This window comes from Copadichromis virginalis, linkage group LG14, assembly GCF_057382275.1.
Source record: "Copadichromis virginalis isolate Kocher_CV1m ecotype Utaka linkage group LG14, C_Virginalis_male_GT1.1, whole genome shotgun sequence".
Lineage (NCBI taxonomy): Eukaryota > Metazoa > Chordata > Actinopteri > Cichliformes > Cichlidae > Copadichromis > Copadichromis virginalis.
Genome location: NC_140631.1, coordinates 32,329,248 through 32,347,020, shown reverse-complemented (window position 1 = coordinate 32,347,020; position 17,773 = coordinate 32,329,248). Strand labels below are relative to the sequence as shown.

The 17,773-nt window shown below is 39.1% G+C and overlaps 1 protein-coding gene, 1 long non-coding RNA gene and 1 pseudogene across 6 annotated transcripts; 2 read left to right on the top strand and 1 right to left on the bottom strand.

Annotated features, from left to right (window-relative positions):
* Positions 1–3,466: 3,466 nt before the first annotated feature.
* Positions 3,467–6,567, top strand: LOC146694360 (uncharacterized). Of its 3 annotated transcripts, XR_014914886.1 has the most exons (6): positions 3,792–4,006; positions 4,105–4,595; positions 5,087–5,238; positions 5,490–5,527; positions 5,703–5,818; positions 5,961–6,567. It is a non-coding gene; the product is annotated as an uncharacterized LOC146694360 (long non-coding RNA). The 3 variants fall into 3 exon arrangements; XR_014914887.1 differs by having other exon boundaries at positions 3,467–4,595; positions 5,082–5,238; XR_014914885.1 differs by having other exon boundaries at positions 3,776–4,595.
* Positions 6,568–11,313: 4,746 nt separating this feature from the next.
* LOC146694359 (odorant receptor 131-2 pseudogene) lies at positions 11,314–12,234 on the top strand (annotated as a pseudogene).
* Positions 12,235–14,873: 2,639 nt separating this feature from the next.
* Positions 14,874–17,293, bottom strand: LOC146694358 (diablo IAP-binding mitochondrial protein-like). 3 transcript variants are annotated; one of them, XM_085430511.1, is made up of 6 exons: positions 16,972–17,293; positions 16,662–16,779; positions 16,379–16,504; positions 15,880–15,990; positions 15,578–15,674; positions 14,874–15,428 (listed from the first exon to the last, which is right to left on the bottom strand). In XM_085430511.1, exons 1-6 carry the CDS (start codon positions 17,106–17,108, stop codon positions 15,223–15,225), a joined length of 795 nt encoding a protein of 264 aa, XP_085286637.1. In that variant the 5' UTR covers positions 17,109–17,293; the 3' UTR covers positions 14,874–15,222. The 3 variants fall into 3 exon arrangements, with proteins under 3 accessions (XP_085286637.1, XP_085286638.1, XP_085286639.1); XM_085430512.1 differs by having other exon boundaries at positions 16,662–16,776; XM_085430513.1 differs by lacking the exon at positions 16,379–16,504.
* Positions 17,294–17,773: the final 480 nt, after the last annotated feature.

The following is a 17,773-nucleotide window of genomic DNA, read 5'->3' as shown; positions in this document are numbered from 1 at the left end:
ACGCACACCCCACTGTTAAGATATTTATTTGTAAAAAATGTTTGGAATCATGTATGATTTTCGTTCCACTTCTCACGTGTACACCACTTTGTATTGGCCTTTCACGTGGGATTCCAATAAAATTGATTCATGTTTGTGGCTGTAATGTGACAAAATGTGGAAAAGTTCAAGGGGGCCGAATACTTTTGCAAGCCATTGTAGGTGGAATTAAGACACAGTCCTTGCTCTGTCCTTATTGTGCGTCTCTTTGCCCAACTTGACAGACAGCTAACGGTTTCAATGAACATTGGAGGCGGAAGTAGGGTTGCCAACTCCCTGAAAAATAAATAAGGGACACCTCGTGGCCAGGGCCGGGCGACCCAGTTGTCTTCACCCTTCCCAGTGTGGTGAATTTTCTAGCTCTTTTTTTGTGTGTGAAATTATTTTTTTAACCATTTGACTTGAAGTTGATTTAAGTAGATGCATATTCTATTCTTTGTGATATGAACACATGTGAAACAAATGATCATTTAGCCATTTATTTTTAGCTCAAAATGACAACATTAACACAGTAAAACAGGTCTCTTTCTTAAACAGAAGCCTGTCATGCTTAACTTTTGAGAATATAAGTAAATCTTTCTTTAAAAGAACTCTGTCCTGCTTAACTTAAAATAATAGAAAACAATAGAAAGAAAAATATTCTTGTAACAGTGCACATTTAGTGCATTTAGTACAATTAGCTTCAGTTGAGGTATTATTTCAGCTTTTCTAATCAGCTGCTCCTGTTTGTAAACCCGCTTGTTCCCATGATTACGCATCATAACTCATCATCATTATTCATCTATGTATTACTTTTATGTATTAGTCATCAATTTGTTGTAATCATCTATCCTTGCAGTTGTTTATTACACAAAATAAATTATATTATCACACTTCTGGCCACATAGCCCTGATATTCACTGCACATGCCCATATTAACGTTTTCCAGCCAGGTGTTTTCCTTTTTCCATTCTTCCCTTTCTCTGAGGGGAACAAACATTGCTGCTCTAATGCTGGGCTCACACTGTGCGATTTTTGGCCCATTTTGAGCCGATTTTTGAGTGATCGGACCGATTTTGGCCTTCATCGTGCGTCGTGTAGTATACGTGGGGTAACGAGAAGTGATTAACACCTCACGACCAGCTCCCGATCATCAATCGCTCGTGAGGGTGTCACCACAGGCGCTCACACTGCTCACGCGCAAACGTAAACGTTGGTGAAAAAGACGGCGCAGCACGGCTGTGCAGCGTGTGATCTGGACACAAGCGATGGAGGCACAACTTGTAGAACTTTGGAAAGCTCATCCGAGCCTTTTCGATGTGGCATCACAAAATTATCACGACCACAACAACCGTGAAAATAGTTGGATTTACACTGCTGCTCAATCACAGCTGCCTGATCAATGTTTTTCATTAGCAATTTAGCAAAGTTGATGGTAGTGGTGTGTCTGTGTGAGTGAAAGACAGAGAGAGCGAGCGACAGATTTTCTGTTATAACCTTCATGTTATGGAGGCACAGTGTGAGCACTCAGGTCGCATCAGAGCATCGGGCGGTATAGTGTGAGAGTACATCGTGACATACGAACTTCTAACCCCTGCGAGTCAATCGTGCAGTTTGAGCAGGAGCTGAATAACGTGACTGAAAAAAATCGCACAGTGTTTGCCCAGCTTTAGGTGTACTGTCATCCGAGACTTGCACCGCAGAGTCGGCGTTTGTTCCCCTGTTGGCCATGCTTCTTGTTGTGGTCATCTGTTGTCTTCCGGTATTTTCTCCGCAAGCGACCTTTCCTCGACCAATGAGATGAGCGGTAATCTGAATTGTCATACTCGAATTGTCATAAGTGTGCTGTCAGCTCATTGGTCACAAAGCAGGAGAGGGGCTGGGAATTATGTTTTCAAACAAAGTGTTAATTCCATAAACATTTATAGACTACTTTTGATTCTCACTGTATTACGGGACAAAGTGCGTCCCTTATTAGCTCAATACGGGACGTGTACTTTTGTTTCGAAATACGGGACGATTCCGTATTTTAAGGGACGGTTGGCAACCCTAGTAATACACAGAGTGCTAATATAACAGCTTTAAGATGCATTTGTAGATATTATTACGTGTTTTACCGTCTTTATGGTGCTAGCTTAAAGTTACGGTGTAAACGTTAGCTTATATTGGAGTAAAGCTGTTACTGGTTAAACGATGTTAGCACAGAAATATTAGCTTCTGTCATGACTGATGAAGTTACTAGTTAATAAAGTTTCCAGTAAAGTGTTTAATCGCAGCCACAGATTGACAGCAAATATCTCGATTAGCTTCAGTGCATCTGTAATAAATATGTGCAAGTTTCAGTGCTTCGTTTAAACTGTATGATACTTATACTGACCCAGGGTCAGTGTAAAATACAATCCTAGCTGTGTGAACAAAGCCTGGCTCCTTTAATCCTGCATGACAAACCTCAGGATGCAGGTTATTACTCTTTCCTGCTGGCACACCTGTCACACCTGAGAGTCAGCTAGAAACTTACAGTGACGTGGACATCATGCAAAGACTGCCAGACTCTGTAATACTGCAAATGATCAGTGACTCAAGTTATCACTAAACTTTAAACAGTACCTCTGTGTCTCTGTGTGCTGAACATCTAGGATTGGGTCAGGCTGCATCAGCTGAAGCTGTTATTTGTATATATCAGTATTTTTTATTCAGGTGTGGGGAAAATACGTAAGACTGCAGTGAAGCGATGCACCAGATTAATCCCTGGCCAAAGGTATCGTACTTAAATCAGACTACTGATCCAGCCGCATCAGCCTTTTGTGAGGTCTGTTTAAAGTAGACTAAAAGTGAACTGCAGGTTCCTGAGAGGTGGACTGTGAGCACAGAAACACATGTTCATACATACAGCTGCAGCAAACTTACATTAATTTTAAATAGATTTGTTACTCTGATGTCTGTCTCTGTGTTAGTCCTCTGACAGACTGGTGACCTGTCCAGGTGTGCTCTACCTATGACTACTGGGACAGGCTCTAGCCTCTGTAATAGAAATGTTCTGTTATTCTCATTTAAAGTATTTAAGTGCTTATGCATGTGCTTAGTTGTGACACTGTTACTGTTCAGTGACAGTTTCTAAAACTAGATGAACTTACTTCAGCGTCAGCAGTTTGAGAAAACAACTCCCTTTACAGGTGCTGATAAGGCCAAGGGCACAAAACAGCTTAACCATTGATACGTTAGGTTTCATAGCGAGACACGTGAAGTGTGGTGTGATCAGTTTAACTTCCTCTTCCTTGGAATGCATAAAGGAGCAGGAGCACGACCTCTGTGGCAGCGCTGACATGACTGAACTGTGATGTTTGATGTGTGTTGGCGCAGTAATAAATAGCTTGATCACAGCTCTTTCTGTGTTGCAGACTTTATTTAAAAAATTCCACGACACCCCCCCCCCCCCCCCCCCTCCCACTGTGAACCTGAATTGAATATTCAGAAGACATTTGTTTAAATAGTTCTACAAATCTGAGCTGTTGGTGTGTCCTTGGATTGTGTGGTAATAATATTAGAGCCTGCAATCTTTCTTACTGAATCTCTACTATGAGTCATGTTACCTGAGATTAATTCTATGTTTACCTGTCAGCCTGGACGAATGTGCTGTGTGAAGGAAATTAAATTAAATCAGATCTGAACTGCGTACATTTAAGGAACCTGTTCATATTTAATTGAAATATGAACCAGTGTTTTTTTTTTTGATTGCTGATTCCAAGAGAGTCTTTGTGGAAATTGTGTTTGGCTTTTTGTTATTTTAATTCTCTTTTCTGTTTTCCAGAACAGTTCTCCACAGTCGCTGTCCACATGGGTCAGTGGGACCAAGAAGCACTCTGCTAATGTGGGACTCTGACCAGCAACATCCAGCAGGACCCAGACAGCGTTTTCTATCTCCCAGCTGGAGTTTTTGTTTGTCAGTGACTGGAGAGTCAGATTTTTGTTGAGCTTCACACTTGCAGAGGTAAGTCAGTTTGCAGAGATCCCTCCCACCCTGGCTTTTATGTGCTAGATTTCTTATCTGAAAGAGTAATATTTCAGTGACTGCTGCTTATACCACAGGTTAATACACTCTACTGATCCCTGATGGGAGAATCATCAATTTTGGCAACAAAGAAGCCTGGTGGATGTTTGTTTACAGTCTGATGATGGGACATCATGCTCTGCATCTTCAAAGTTTGCCTCCTCATTATTATTCATACCCAGTAATGTGAAGTATGCTTATATCTACTATAACTGAACCAACCTGGTGCTCTTCATTTATGGAGGCTGTTGAGTCTGAATGTTGGATGTTGTGTATCTCGTGTTCTCTGGGCTTTGTTGTCCTCGGTCTTTTCGCAGGATCAGAAAACAAAACCAGGAGGCGCGTAAATGTTTCTTCTCCATGATGTTTCTTCAAATGTTTCTTCTGGATGATGATAAGACTGACACGGGATGCCACCTTTGGTCTTGTGATGAAGCAAAGCTCAGGAAGAAGTGGGATTAAATGGTACCCACATGTGTGCTGCTGAGAAGGATGTACAGGGGCACCTGCAGCCAAATCCAAGCCTCAGGTTAGTTGTAGTTGCAGAACGCTATAGACTGAGACAGCTGAGGCATCAAATGTTTGATTAAACGGATGAAAAAGAGAAGTTTCTTCCCTATAATTATCACTTCTTAAAATCTGTAGCAACTTCAAGTCTGTCAGCGTGCTGAGCATGCTCAGAATGTGACAATATATTTTTGTTCAATATTTAATTTCTTTCAGTTGCAATTGTTAAATGAAAAATATATATATATTCTTATAATTTAGCAAACTAATTTATCAAAAAAAAAAATATATACATATATCTGTATTAGTTTTAATAAATTAATTTGACACCTGTATTGAAAATACCATATTGTATTCATACAGAATCAGTTTGGTATCATTGTTTGTCTGCTCACTGATTGTTGAAACTAAGAGCTACTTTGATCTGTTTAGATCTAAAGTATCCAAAGTTGAGCTCTGATGTTTCTTCACCCCTGTGTGTGATATGTGATGTCCTACATGCTGGCAGAGCAGCAGTTTGTGCTCACAGATGGTGACGGTGTGGAGAGACGGTGGTGTTTCCTCAGAAGAACCAGCAGAGTCACAAAGGGCACCAGTCCATCTCACCACCTTGACTTGCTGACTGATGTTCGTCTGCACTGCACAGAGGAAATCAGCTGACCGAGGTTTGTCCAGTGACGTGTTATGAATGTATATTTGTTTTATGCTTACAGATATGTTTTTCTTGACAGAGGCTCTGCAGAGGTTAGATAAAGCAGAGAAAACATGTGCTTTACATTTTACTGTGATTTATTGAGATATTTGTTGCCTGATGTTCAGCAGGAATGGAGAAATAGAATCAAAGGAAGATGTTTTTCCTGTTTTTGTAATGATGTAAGTAAATCTTCAATATTATTTATTTGCTTGGTTATATTAGGAGTGTTTCTGAGTGAGGGGGGAGGAGTCATCATCCAGGTAAAGTGATGTGGATCCGTGGATACACTTGTCTCCCCTTTAAAGGGGACGATCCAAGTTATCCTTAGATGTTAGTGCTTTCAAATACACAAACATTTTTAAAGGACAAAAATGAACATCCAACTTTGACTGTAACACAAAATAAATCTTTGCATGTGTGTTTTCAAACTCTCAGATGGGCAGCATATCAGTCTTGGACTGTCTAACCTGCAGCACTGAATGACCACCACACATGAGCATGTTCCTGCAACATTCAGCATCTGATCCTTCATCTGTGTGCTTCTGCTTTTGGTAAGTAGAGTTACCCAACTCCAGTAACTCTAAACACATGCCATCCATTTCTAACGGCCTGGTTACTTCCTGTCAGTTACTTTAGAAACCATGTGGTCACCTGACCTAACACTGTTTCTTCTTCTTCCCCTTAATGTTCAAGTGTCACATGTCAAACAGCTGGAGAGGAAACTACACCAGCGTACTGAGATGTTTCACCAACACGTGCCAGATGCTGTTCCTTCATGGTGACATCACCAGAGACAGCCCCGCCCACCTCAGGACCTCGCCATTGATCATGATGATTATAATGATGACAGCGAGCGGAACTAAGACTGTAAAAATCCACGACCAGAATGTTTCTTTCTAATTATGAACGAATAGTGAGAGCCTCTTTCTGTGTTTTGTCTGTTTTGGTTGTGTTTTTTTTTTTACCTCATTTGTTACTAACAAAGTTCACAAGCTCACACAGTTTACATTCTGTATGTTTCCATCTTTACCAGTCACACTCTAACTGCATTTAAGAAAATAATCCTTAGAAATCGCCGTTTTTCTCTTTTGTAATTGATGATAATTCAGTGAATATACTGCGCTGCTTCCTTTTATTGCGTCACACATTGCTTTAAGTTTTTCAGTGTCCAGTTATTTTTTACTGCTGTTTGAATTCTCTGTATGTTTGACCCTGTAGACTGTTTGATGGACTGCTTGTCTTCCTGTTTGTAACCGCCGCCTGTTTTTTAATAAAGATTTGGATTTCTGACTTCAACACAGCCTCTGCGTGTCCTCCCTTTGTGTCCTCTTCCTCTGTGAATGTGTTGCATGTGTCACAGATTCATTTTATTAACAGCTCTCCCACAGTGAGTTGCATCAGCATTCATTCACAGCACATTTCAGAAGGATTCAGATTAATACAGTGATCTTACAGTCAGAATGATCCTGACAGAGTGCCACTGTGAATTATCTTTCATCAGGTAAATTTTAAAGTTCAGTATTTCAAAGCAGGAGTTATGAAGAATCATACTGGCATTAGGACTAATAATATGTACTTACAAAGTCAAAGTTTTTTAATTATGCTAGAATATTGGAAGACAATCAACTTTGTGTTTTCCGCATATTAATTATTCTGAAATAGAGACGTGACCCTAACTGTACAGAAGCACTAAACAACTGACAATCTAACAGACATCATTGGCCTGAGCTGTCATGCACAGTGAGTCTGATCCTTTGCTGTGAGAGTCTGACAAGCATGTTTCTGGTCAGTTTGGAAGAAATAATATCACAATGTTGATCTTTCTTTCCAATATTCCTTCTCTTTTAAACTGTGATCAAAGGTACTTATGTTCACAGCATGTAATAATACTGACAGTCCAGGGCATTGTGGTCTGTTGAGCTAGGGTTAGGGTTAGGGTTAGCAATTCAGACATATGTAATCAATATTAAACGTCTCTGACGTGGGCCACTGTCCGCAGTGTTGGGAAATCCATACCAGGCTGGAACGAGTCAAGGTAGGTGAGCATCCACGAGAAGACACAGCAGATGCATCCTACTAATACTGACAGGACCAGGAGACTCCAGAAACCGAGCATCTTCTCTTCAGTGCCATCCACTCCTGTCACCCTCTCTGCCCGCAGCTCTTTGAGTATGGGGTAGATAAGGGCGCAGAGAAACCCTTATTACTAATTTGTATTATAATTCAATTTTCATGAAATATTCATATTCAGTATCGGTCCTTTTATATTATAACCACGGATCCACCCAGGCTCATGGTGGGGCAGGGCTCTGTCCTGGGATGCTTGAGTACAAGGTAATGTACACCCTGACCAGGTATCCAGTCTGTCAGAATTGTTTTCAATATTTGGTTCAAAAACACGAGTGACAACAAAAATCCAACTAGGATTCTTGCATATGATGAATGAAGTCTGTCTTTGACTGTATTGTCCAGCTGATCCATCAAACCCCCAGCAGGTGAACCTTATTCATGACATAACATGGCAACAATGTAAAAAATGAAACAGCAACAGTCTAAATGTAAAGTGCATTCTAAACTCCTCTTCAATAAATCATATGCAAAGAGTCATTCAGGACTGTAAAACGTGAACTACAGAACCCAGAGTCTTCATCATTAAATCTCTGGTTGCTTCATTTTTCTATCCTATATCAGATACTTTAAGGTTAGGTTAGGTAAACTTGCATTCTCATGGTGAGGCAAAGTGCTTTATGTGTGTATGTGCGTGTCATGAACGGCTATAAAAGGCCTATAATTAAAGAACAAAGCGGGGTTTGAGTTCGAGTTGCGGCAGACTGTCACTACTTGTAAATGGAACGCAGCCTTCCTACGGCGGACAGCTAATAACAGGAATCGGACGCGGTCCACCCAAGTCCACAGCAACCACCATAGCAACCGCCTAGCATGACCTTAAAAACACATTCTGTCTTCATAACTATCAAAAACGTAAAATGATTTGCAAAGTGTGACAGTGTTACAGCTGCAGAGAGCTATGGCGGTATCTTTGGAAGCTGTTTACATAGCTAATAATATACGATGTAACCATGGAGACAGTCAGTCACGTGAGCTAGCGGTGCATGTTTACTACAGTGAATAAGGTGATTGCGTGCACACGCTGCAGGGGGTAAAGACATTACTTCAATATTGTTTTATACTGATATATATTTGCCTTCTGTTGACCATCACCTCAGGTTCACCATTACAGTTTCAGCAGACAGATGCACACTGTCTAAATATGAACACACTCAAAAACTCATGTCTCAGAAATAAGCACAGCTGTTCATGTTTGTCATTAGAGTTTTATTTGTAAGAAAATTATGAGCTTCATATTGAGCATCAAATAAAAGAACATTTCACAACTCTGAGTCAACAGAAACAGGTAACAGAAATGTCTCTAATGTAGACATGTACAGTGTAGTGTAAGCATTAAAAGATCATAAAGGAAACACTAACATTTATGTGAAACTAATTGTAATAAAAAAATGAGCAGGTGCTTTATAGATTTAAAAGAAAGAATCTGAAAACAACACTTTTTTGGTCTAAGTGATCAAAGTAGAAAACAAAACTGATGTTCAAGAACAAACCGTAGCTGCACTAATATTACACATCTCCATTGTTGTGGTGAACAGACATGTTGCTTTTAAAACCACATGCAGTGTGCATAGTGAAAATGCCTCTAATTTAGACAAGAGTTTCTCTCTCTGAGCCCCAGGACCGACGATTAAAACTTCAGTTTTGTCCTGGTTAAGCTGTAAAAAGTTTTCTGCCATCCAAGATCTTATATCTAAAATACAGTTAAAAAGGGCATCCATTGGTCTGGTGTCATCGGGAGACACAGAGATGTACAGCTGCGTGTCATCAGCGTAACTGTGGAAGTTCACTCCATGCCTCCTGATGACACCGCCGAGAGGGAGCATATACAAATTAAAAAGTACAGGGCCTAAAACCGACCCTTGAGGCACACCACATGTCATTTTATGGATCTTAGAGGAGCATGTATCCATACTCACCATAAAAGTTCTGTCAGAGAGATAGGAAGTGAACCAGTTGTGTACAGCACCAGAGAGGCCTACCATGTGTTTCAGTCTGTTTAAAAGAATAGCGTGGTCTACTGTATCAAAGGCTGCGCTTAGATCCAGTAGCACCAGGACTGAGAGCTTTTGGGAGTCCCAGTTACATCTAAGATCATTTAAAACCTTTAGGAGAGCAGTCTCTGTGCTGTGGTTCACCCTAAATCCAGACTGGAATATCTCCAGGATCTGTCTATCATTTAGAAAATCATTAATCTGAGTAAAAACAAGTTTTTCTAAGATTTTACTTAAAAATAGTAAGTTGGATACAGGTCTGTAGTTATTAAAATCATTACAATCCAAATTGCTCTTCTTCAGAAGGGGCCTCACCACCGCCGTTTTAAAGGCAGCAGGGAAGACACCCAACTGAAGAGAGCAATTCATCATGTATAAAAGCTCAGCCTCAAAAAATCCATAAAGTGTTTTAAAGAGTGAAGAAGGGATTGGATCTAAAAGACATGTGGTGGGTCTCACTGTGGAGAAAACTTTCTGAAGGTTCTCAGCATTAACCAGGACAAAGCTGTCCAGTGTCTCCTCAGGTACAATCGAGCCCTCAGATACAAACATATCGCGATTAGATAAAATATCAGATCTGATGGCGCTTACTTTTCCCCTGAAGTGGTCTGCAAACTGCTCACAGAGTGAGTCTGTGGGGGTTCTTTGGGAGCTGTTAAAATCAGGGTTAAATAAATGATCTATGGTGGAAAAGAGGACCTTGGGATTATTTTTGTTATCACTGATTATTTTGGCGAAGTATGAATTTCTTGAATTCCTTAATGTATTATTGTACATTTTAAGTTGCTCGCAAAATATTTGATGGTTGATAGTATTTTTATTTTTCCTCCACCTCCTTTCTGCTGCCCTGCAATTTCTTTTGAGTTTTTTGACTTCTTCGTTTCTCCAGGGTGATACGTGTTTTACGTTAATCTTTTTGGTGGTGAGTGGAGCAACGGAGTCAAGGCTTTTCTTCAGTTTGCTGTTGAAATGATTAAAAATCAAATCGCAGGGTGCAGATAAAATCACAGGGGGGCATTCGTCTAAAACCCTGGTAAAATTTGCAGCCACTTCAGAGGTTAGATAGCGCCTCCTCACAGTTCGCACTGAGGTCTCCCGCTGAATAAAACCGGTGATGTTAAAAAACACACAGTAGTGGTCAGAGACAGCCAAGTCAACAACAGAGGATGATCAGTTTGACATGGGAGACCCTACCAGGGGGCAGAAGTCCCCAGACAACATAACCCCTGGGATCCCTTGGGACACACAAACCCCGCCACCATGATAAGGGTATTTCAGACAAACATGTAAGAGAATAGTGTATTTATTGGATATGTTCCAAGGTGTCTGAGTCCTATTCCCTACGTATTGGCAATTTATTAAAAAAACAACAACAAATCATTTACGCTGCCCAGTGTGCAATAAATACCTTAAAGGCAATAAGTAGGGAAGAAAATAATTTTTCCTATTGACTTGTTTGAATATTGCACAAAATAGGCCTACTGCTTGTCACGGTCACGTCACTGTAGGGCATAATAAGACATACCTTAAAAAAATAATGGGATGTAGTCTTGCTTCTGGCAATAACCATGCCAATTGATTAACTTGTCAACAAGCAACGACGTTTTCAAAACTTTAATTAGTTGTAGACTCTCCTGACTGAGTGCTCCATCTATCAACAGTGTACAGCTATCAAGGGGAATGATCTCTTAGGAAAGATGATGACACCATATGACAACTTCAGTTTCATATAACCTTTAAAATAATGTTCCACTGTCATCTATAAGAGAACTGCAGTGGTCAGAAGAGGAAATTTGTGTTTGGAAAAGGACGAAAGGTTTCTCCACTAGACTGATTTTTTGGTTTCAGTCTTTAGAGTAAATCTTACATTTATAATGACAATGATTGACTCTTAGAAGTTATTTAAATACTCGTGTTTGTTCTCAATGGCAGGTAACAGCTCACTAATTTGTGCTTTCTTGCACCAACTATTGACAGTCCGGGTCATGATTGTGCACACCCTGGTCATAATCTTTCTTTGTATCAACATGTTGCTCATTGTGACCTTTGTAAAAAAGGAATGTTTTCACACATCTGCTCGCTACATTTTATTTTTTGTCACTTTACTGTCAGACAGCTTTTTGTTACTCATGACCGATATCCTGCTTATTTTAACCAGATGTTCAGTGCAAGTTTGGTTGTGTATATTTATCTGTCTTTTTGTGCTTGTGTATTCTATTGTCACACCAGTTACTCTGACAGCAATGACTCTGGAGCGCTATGTGGCCATTTGTATGCCCCTTCGTCATGGACAGCTCTGCTCCACACGCAGCACTATGTACTGTATCCTGATTATTCATGGCCTCAGCTCTGGGCCATGCATTGTTATCATTTCCATGTTCTTTGCTACTGCTTCACTTAGCTTCTACAATCAATACACTATTTGCTCTGTTGAAATGTTTATGCTTTATAGATGGCAGGATCATGCTCGCTCAGCTGTAAGTCAGTTTTATTTCATGACTATGGGCATCACTATTGTTTTTTCATATGTTCAAATAATGAAAGTGGCCAAAGCTGCATCAGGAGAGAGTAAGAAGTCAACACAAAAAGGAGTGAGAACAGTGATCCTTCATGCTTTCCAGCTGTTTCTCTGTCTTGTTCAGCTGTGGAGTCCATTCATAGAAACAGCTGTCCTTCAGATTGACGTCAACTTGTTTAGAGATTTCAGATATTTTAACTATGTATTTTTTAGTATTGTTCCAAGGTGCCTGAGTCCTCTCATCTATGGCCTCAGGGATGAAACTTTCTTTCTTTCTTTGAAAAATCTCATGCCTACTTCATCCTGTTCAAAAAAACATGTGATTTGACAAAGTACATCACTACTATTAATAATGGTAACATCCATATTTAATCAAAACATTCATTAATTTGGACAATATCGACAAGCATGTAATGATTAACTTCATATATTTTAACAGGTACAATTTACACTGAGGTTTTAAAAAAAAAATGTAAATAATAAGAGTTAGTTCATCTCATTTGACAGAATTTACTGTAGAATATCTACACAATATGTGGAACAATAAACAAAATAATAAGTATGTGTGGTGTTTTCCACTTATCAAGTCTAACATAAGAGGCTAAATAAGAATAAATGTCTTTTTGAACAAATTTATTTCTCTAATGTCTTTAGGCATAGACATATTTAATCAGCAAGATCAAACACTTCATGATTATTTATCACAATATAAATAAAACTAAATGGAATTTTCCAGGATCTAATATGTTCATTATTAAAACACCTGAATCATGTCATCGCAATTTGGCATTATGTGATAGGGCACCAAATGTGGATGCACAACCGATATCATAACAATTATAAATTGTAACAAATACACATTTTCTTTTACTACTGTTATGTAGATGTCATAAAACAATGGAACACACAATAATTTTGTTATATTATTAAAGCAAAACACATGTTATATTTCACTTATGGATTAGATAGAATGGTGTCTGTCAAGAAGTCATTCTTAAGGAAGAAAAACAGCAAGAAAAGGCTGAAGTATGCCAAATTACATAAGAACGGGACTGAAAGTTAATAGTAACAAGCTGTAACGATTTATCCAACTTAGAAAGTTCTTGGTTCAACTCATCATTAATACACTTGGCTTCATTAAAGGTTGTATCAAACCTCAAGTAAACAAATGAAATAAATGCTTGTTGGTGAGTTTGTGTTACTTTTCCTAAAAGTAATGCAGCAAGCGAAGTTGAAAACCAGCTCAAAGAGACTTTAAAGACACCACAATGATTTTACTGTAGACACATGAACAGGTAGAAATGGAGATTGCAAGCCTGACTGCTCATTACTGCCTTTGTTACCTGTTAGCAATCAGGCTCTGGCTGCTGGGCAGTGGTGTCCATACACTCAGCTTTAATATCATTTACGTCTTGCATATTTCCAGAACTCTATATCCATAATCACATACTGTGTATACTACTGTTTATAATATTATCTTACTTATTTTGTATTTGTTTGTATTTATTTGTATTTTTGTATTTTTCTTCTGTACCTGAGCTGAGGTAAAGCATAAATTTTCCCGCCATAAGATCAATAAAGTCTTATCTTATCTTATCACTTGGGGTTCTTGGCTAGCTTTGCGTTAGCATGCCGTCTTGCAGATGTTTGCAAAGAGCTGAAGTTCTGTTAGCAGTATCATCAAAATCAGTATAACTTTGTTGCATGCTACAACCAAAACTGCAGACATTGGTTTAGTACGGAGCCCCGCAGGGGACATGGGAGAAAAAAAAATTAAGACGGACTTTTGGGAGATCTCGCAAAACAAACTCGGGATCTCGCAAAAGTTTTGCGAGATCTCGCAAAAGTTGAATTCCAACAATGGCGGCAGCTACTTAGTTTTAATATTACTCTTTCTGGGTCACAAAATACACTTTTAAGATATTTTGAGGCGTGAATGTAGTTGTGTAAACGTCAGATACCTGCTCAGTTTACAAGACATCACATATTTGCAAAAGTGCTCCGACGTTTTTGGAGATCTGACACCCACTAGCTCGAAGCTAACGGCTCCCATCAACACTGTGCAAAACGAGGGATTTAGGAAAATGATCAACACCCTAGACAAACGCTACACAGTGCCGTCCCGCAACTATTTTTCTATTGTTGCACTACCTGCTCTATACACGCAGTGTCGAGCAACGGTGGAGACGGAATTTCAAGCAGTACAACATTTTGCGGCAACAACAAAACGTGAGACATTTGTTGTTTTTATGTTTATTTATTGTTTTTATGTTCAGTCTCAACTGTTACGAAGTTGATGTGCAGTTAATAAGTGCAATAAATATTTATACTGGAAAAGAAAATCGTGAGAGAATCGTGATCTCAATTCTAAGCCAAAAAATTGTGATTCTCATTTTATGCAAAATCGTGCAGCCCTACTATATGACTACATTAGAGCACTTTACTTGTTGTTCCTGGAGTATTTAAAAGTAAAATTGGAGGCAGAACCTTCAGTTTTAGGCCCCTTTTATGTGGAACCAGCTTCCAATTTGAATTCGGGGGACACACACTATCTCTACTTTTAAGATTAGGCTCAAAACCTTTCTTTTTTCTAAAGCATATATTTTGGGCTGGATCAGGTGATCCCCATCCACCCTTAGTTATGCTGCAAGAGGCATAGGCTGCTGGGGGATTCCCATGATGCATTGAGTAGTCCTTTTCAGTCACCTTTCTCATTCACCATTTGTTAATAGAAGTCTCGGCATTGAATCATTAATTACTATTAATCTCTGGCTCCCTTCCACAAAGGGAGTATTTCGTCCCACTGTCGTGATAGTTATAATAGGGGATAATAGGGTATATGATTGTTGGGTTTTTGTCTGTATGTTCTGTTGTAGGGCCTACCTTACAATATAAAGAGCCTTGATGTTGTTGTGATTAGGCACTCTATAAATAAAATTGAATTGAAATTAAATCTTTAAAAACAAGGAGGAGGACACAGTCATTTCATTTAAAAAAAATCTTTGTTACAGCAAAACATATATTGTAATCCACTGATGGATAAGAATCACTGGAACAAAATATTAGTGATTCCATCGTTTTCCTACATTTACTAACCCTAATAAATAGTCTTAAATAAAAATATATGCAAGTGGTTTATTGTTAATTTTATTTTCAAAATTAGCCTTTTGTGCTTTGTTCTTCTGTGAAAGTAAACATGTAAATATCTCACAGCAGGAAAGCTATTACAGCAAAAAGAGTAGAAAAAGTTGAGCTCATATTACTTTGAAATCAATAGCACTTGCACATTGTTTTCCTGTTTTCCCATATGTCTGTGTTAGTCCTCTCGTAGATAAGCCTCATGCACCTCAGGCCCATCACTATCCTCAAGGAAGGCAGCATATTCTGCCATCCTCTGGATCTCTTCTACTTTTGTCTCAGCCAGCTTCTTATCTGCCTCTGCAGAAAGTTTCTGTGCTTCTTCCACCTGCGACTGGGCCACCTGGATGTTTGTCCTCATTGAGATGGATGCCTGGTGAGCTCCTGGAAACACAGATTCATTTTGTCAGATTTCTAAGTAAAAATATAGGTGTATGCAACTATTCTCAGAACTTTATAAAGTAACAGCACATGTTTCAAATTTGATTGTAATGACTTCATTCATCCATAATTCAGGAAAATATTCTTCTCACCTGAAGTGCACGCTGCCTCAGCTGCCATTTTACACAGGCTGATGGCATTGATCCAAGCTGATTCATAACGTTTGCATTCGACTAGTCTTTCACTAGCCTGTTAAGACAGAGAGAAGTGACAAACTCAATAATTTTGTGGTGTAAAAGCTAATTTCCAAAATATAAACTCAACACAAAAGTACATTAAACATTTGTTTTAACCTCTTAAGCCCCAACGCCCGCTGATACGGGGGCAAAAGGCAGGCGATCAGGTAGGCTTGGGGCTTAAGAGGTTAAGAACAAAGAGGACAACACACACCAACCTCTGCACGCCAGCCATTGATCGCTTGCTGGAGTGAATCCTCCTCTGCTGGGGTAATTTTTCCCAGTGAGGCCAAATATTGTCTTTGAAAAGCAATGCGTGAGTGCACAGCCTGTGAGTAAACAGAGGGAACAAAAGCAGTCAGTTACAGTACACAGCAACATTTGAATTACAAACTCAGAAGAGTTTGTAGGACACTGAAAAGTATTTCGGGCTACTTGTGTAAATTCAAATCAGACATACAAGACTTTATTTTAGATTTTTTGCAAATTTTATCCATTGTCTCTCAGTTTTTGTAAATTGGTCCAAGTAAATTAAATTCCAAAGTTTATTGTCACCATATTTAATATTAGGCTGAAAACTGCTGCAGTATATTACTGAATAGATGTGTCCAGATGTTTTTGTCCTCTCATATTTGTGTTGAATTTAAAAGAAGCTTTTTTAAATCTTTTGGGATATGAAATTTTACAAACCATGTCTTACACACTGTAAAAACCTACCTTTGAATAGTCTGCAAGGGCATCAAAGTAAGCCAAGGTGGTCTGGGAGAGGAAAGTACATGAGCTGTCTGTAATCACTGAGGCAGCTCTTCTGATCAGAGAGTCATGTGAGAGGTTTTCCACTTGCTGCAAACAAATCAGTGTTTTTTAGTCTTTTCTTTAATTTCTCCATATGTATATTATCTATAAGAAGAAGAAATTTTCCTGAAGAGTCAACATTAGTGCTAGTTGTAGGTGACTGTACTAATTCATACTTCTATGATATTTTTTGAGACTCACCCACCTGTGTAAAACGGACAGTGCAAAACCCACGGGCAACGCTTAAAGATGCTATGCTCATGTGTGAAGGCTTTATCGGTTCCCCAAACTTCTGGTTTCCAGGTATCCTGCTCTCAGAGCTGCTGTAGAAACAGTGCAGAACGTTAGGAGTAGGACCAGCAAACAAATTAATGATATTTCATTTTGAAATGCTGTGAGTTATTGTCCTATGATCTGATTTGGACCAACTTGTGGTAAATATCAATTAGTACCAAAGATCAAAGTCCGGCTTTAACTTTGCAAAGCATTTTGTTGAATATTTATTCTTAACTTACCCGAGGAAACGAATGCAGGCTGCTCCTCTCCTCAGCACGCTCTTGCTGGTCCGCAGCACTGAAATATCTATCTGATTCCGCACAAGTCCTGTAGCGGCACGGCTCGCACACACTGAACACTGACGAACAGCTTGCATTTTGCAGATTAATTTGATCTGCTGCACTTACAGAGTCTATTTATCTAATCTGTAAAATAAGTTCCTGGCTGGAGGTTTTTCTGTTCAGTTTAAACCTTGCACTTTTCTCACTGTTGCCTTTCCTTAGTAAAAGTCTTACTTGCTGCTAGAGAGGTTTGAATCTGCTCTGTGAATAAAAACTATCATGTCTTGTCAGTATTTATAGTGACTCAGCACCACTCAATTACGCAAAAGGCATTGATCTGTTGACTGTCCCTGCAAATGTGCGTATTTGGTGTTATCTCTAAAACCCTGTAGATACGTGCAGGTTAGAGACCATTTGTGCTGGTTGTGGACTTTCTATCTTTTACTATGTCTATCACTGCTTAGGGTTTATATGTATGGCTAGATGTAGTTAATGGCAAAAAGTTTACCAACTTTCATTACATTTTAATTTGAAAAAAAAAAAGCAAAACAACTATTTTTACTCATACAATTTCCCACACCTGAAAAGGGGCTTTTATTTCATAATGTACAATTAGGGTTAGGGCAGAGCAGAAGATTGATAAAGCACAAGGGCCAAACTCTGTTTTTCATTTTTCATTATCATTTTTTGTAATGTTGCATAACTACAACGAAAGTCAGTAGCCACTACCTAGAACAACAAACTACTGGGAGTTGCATTG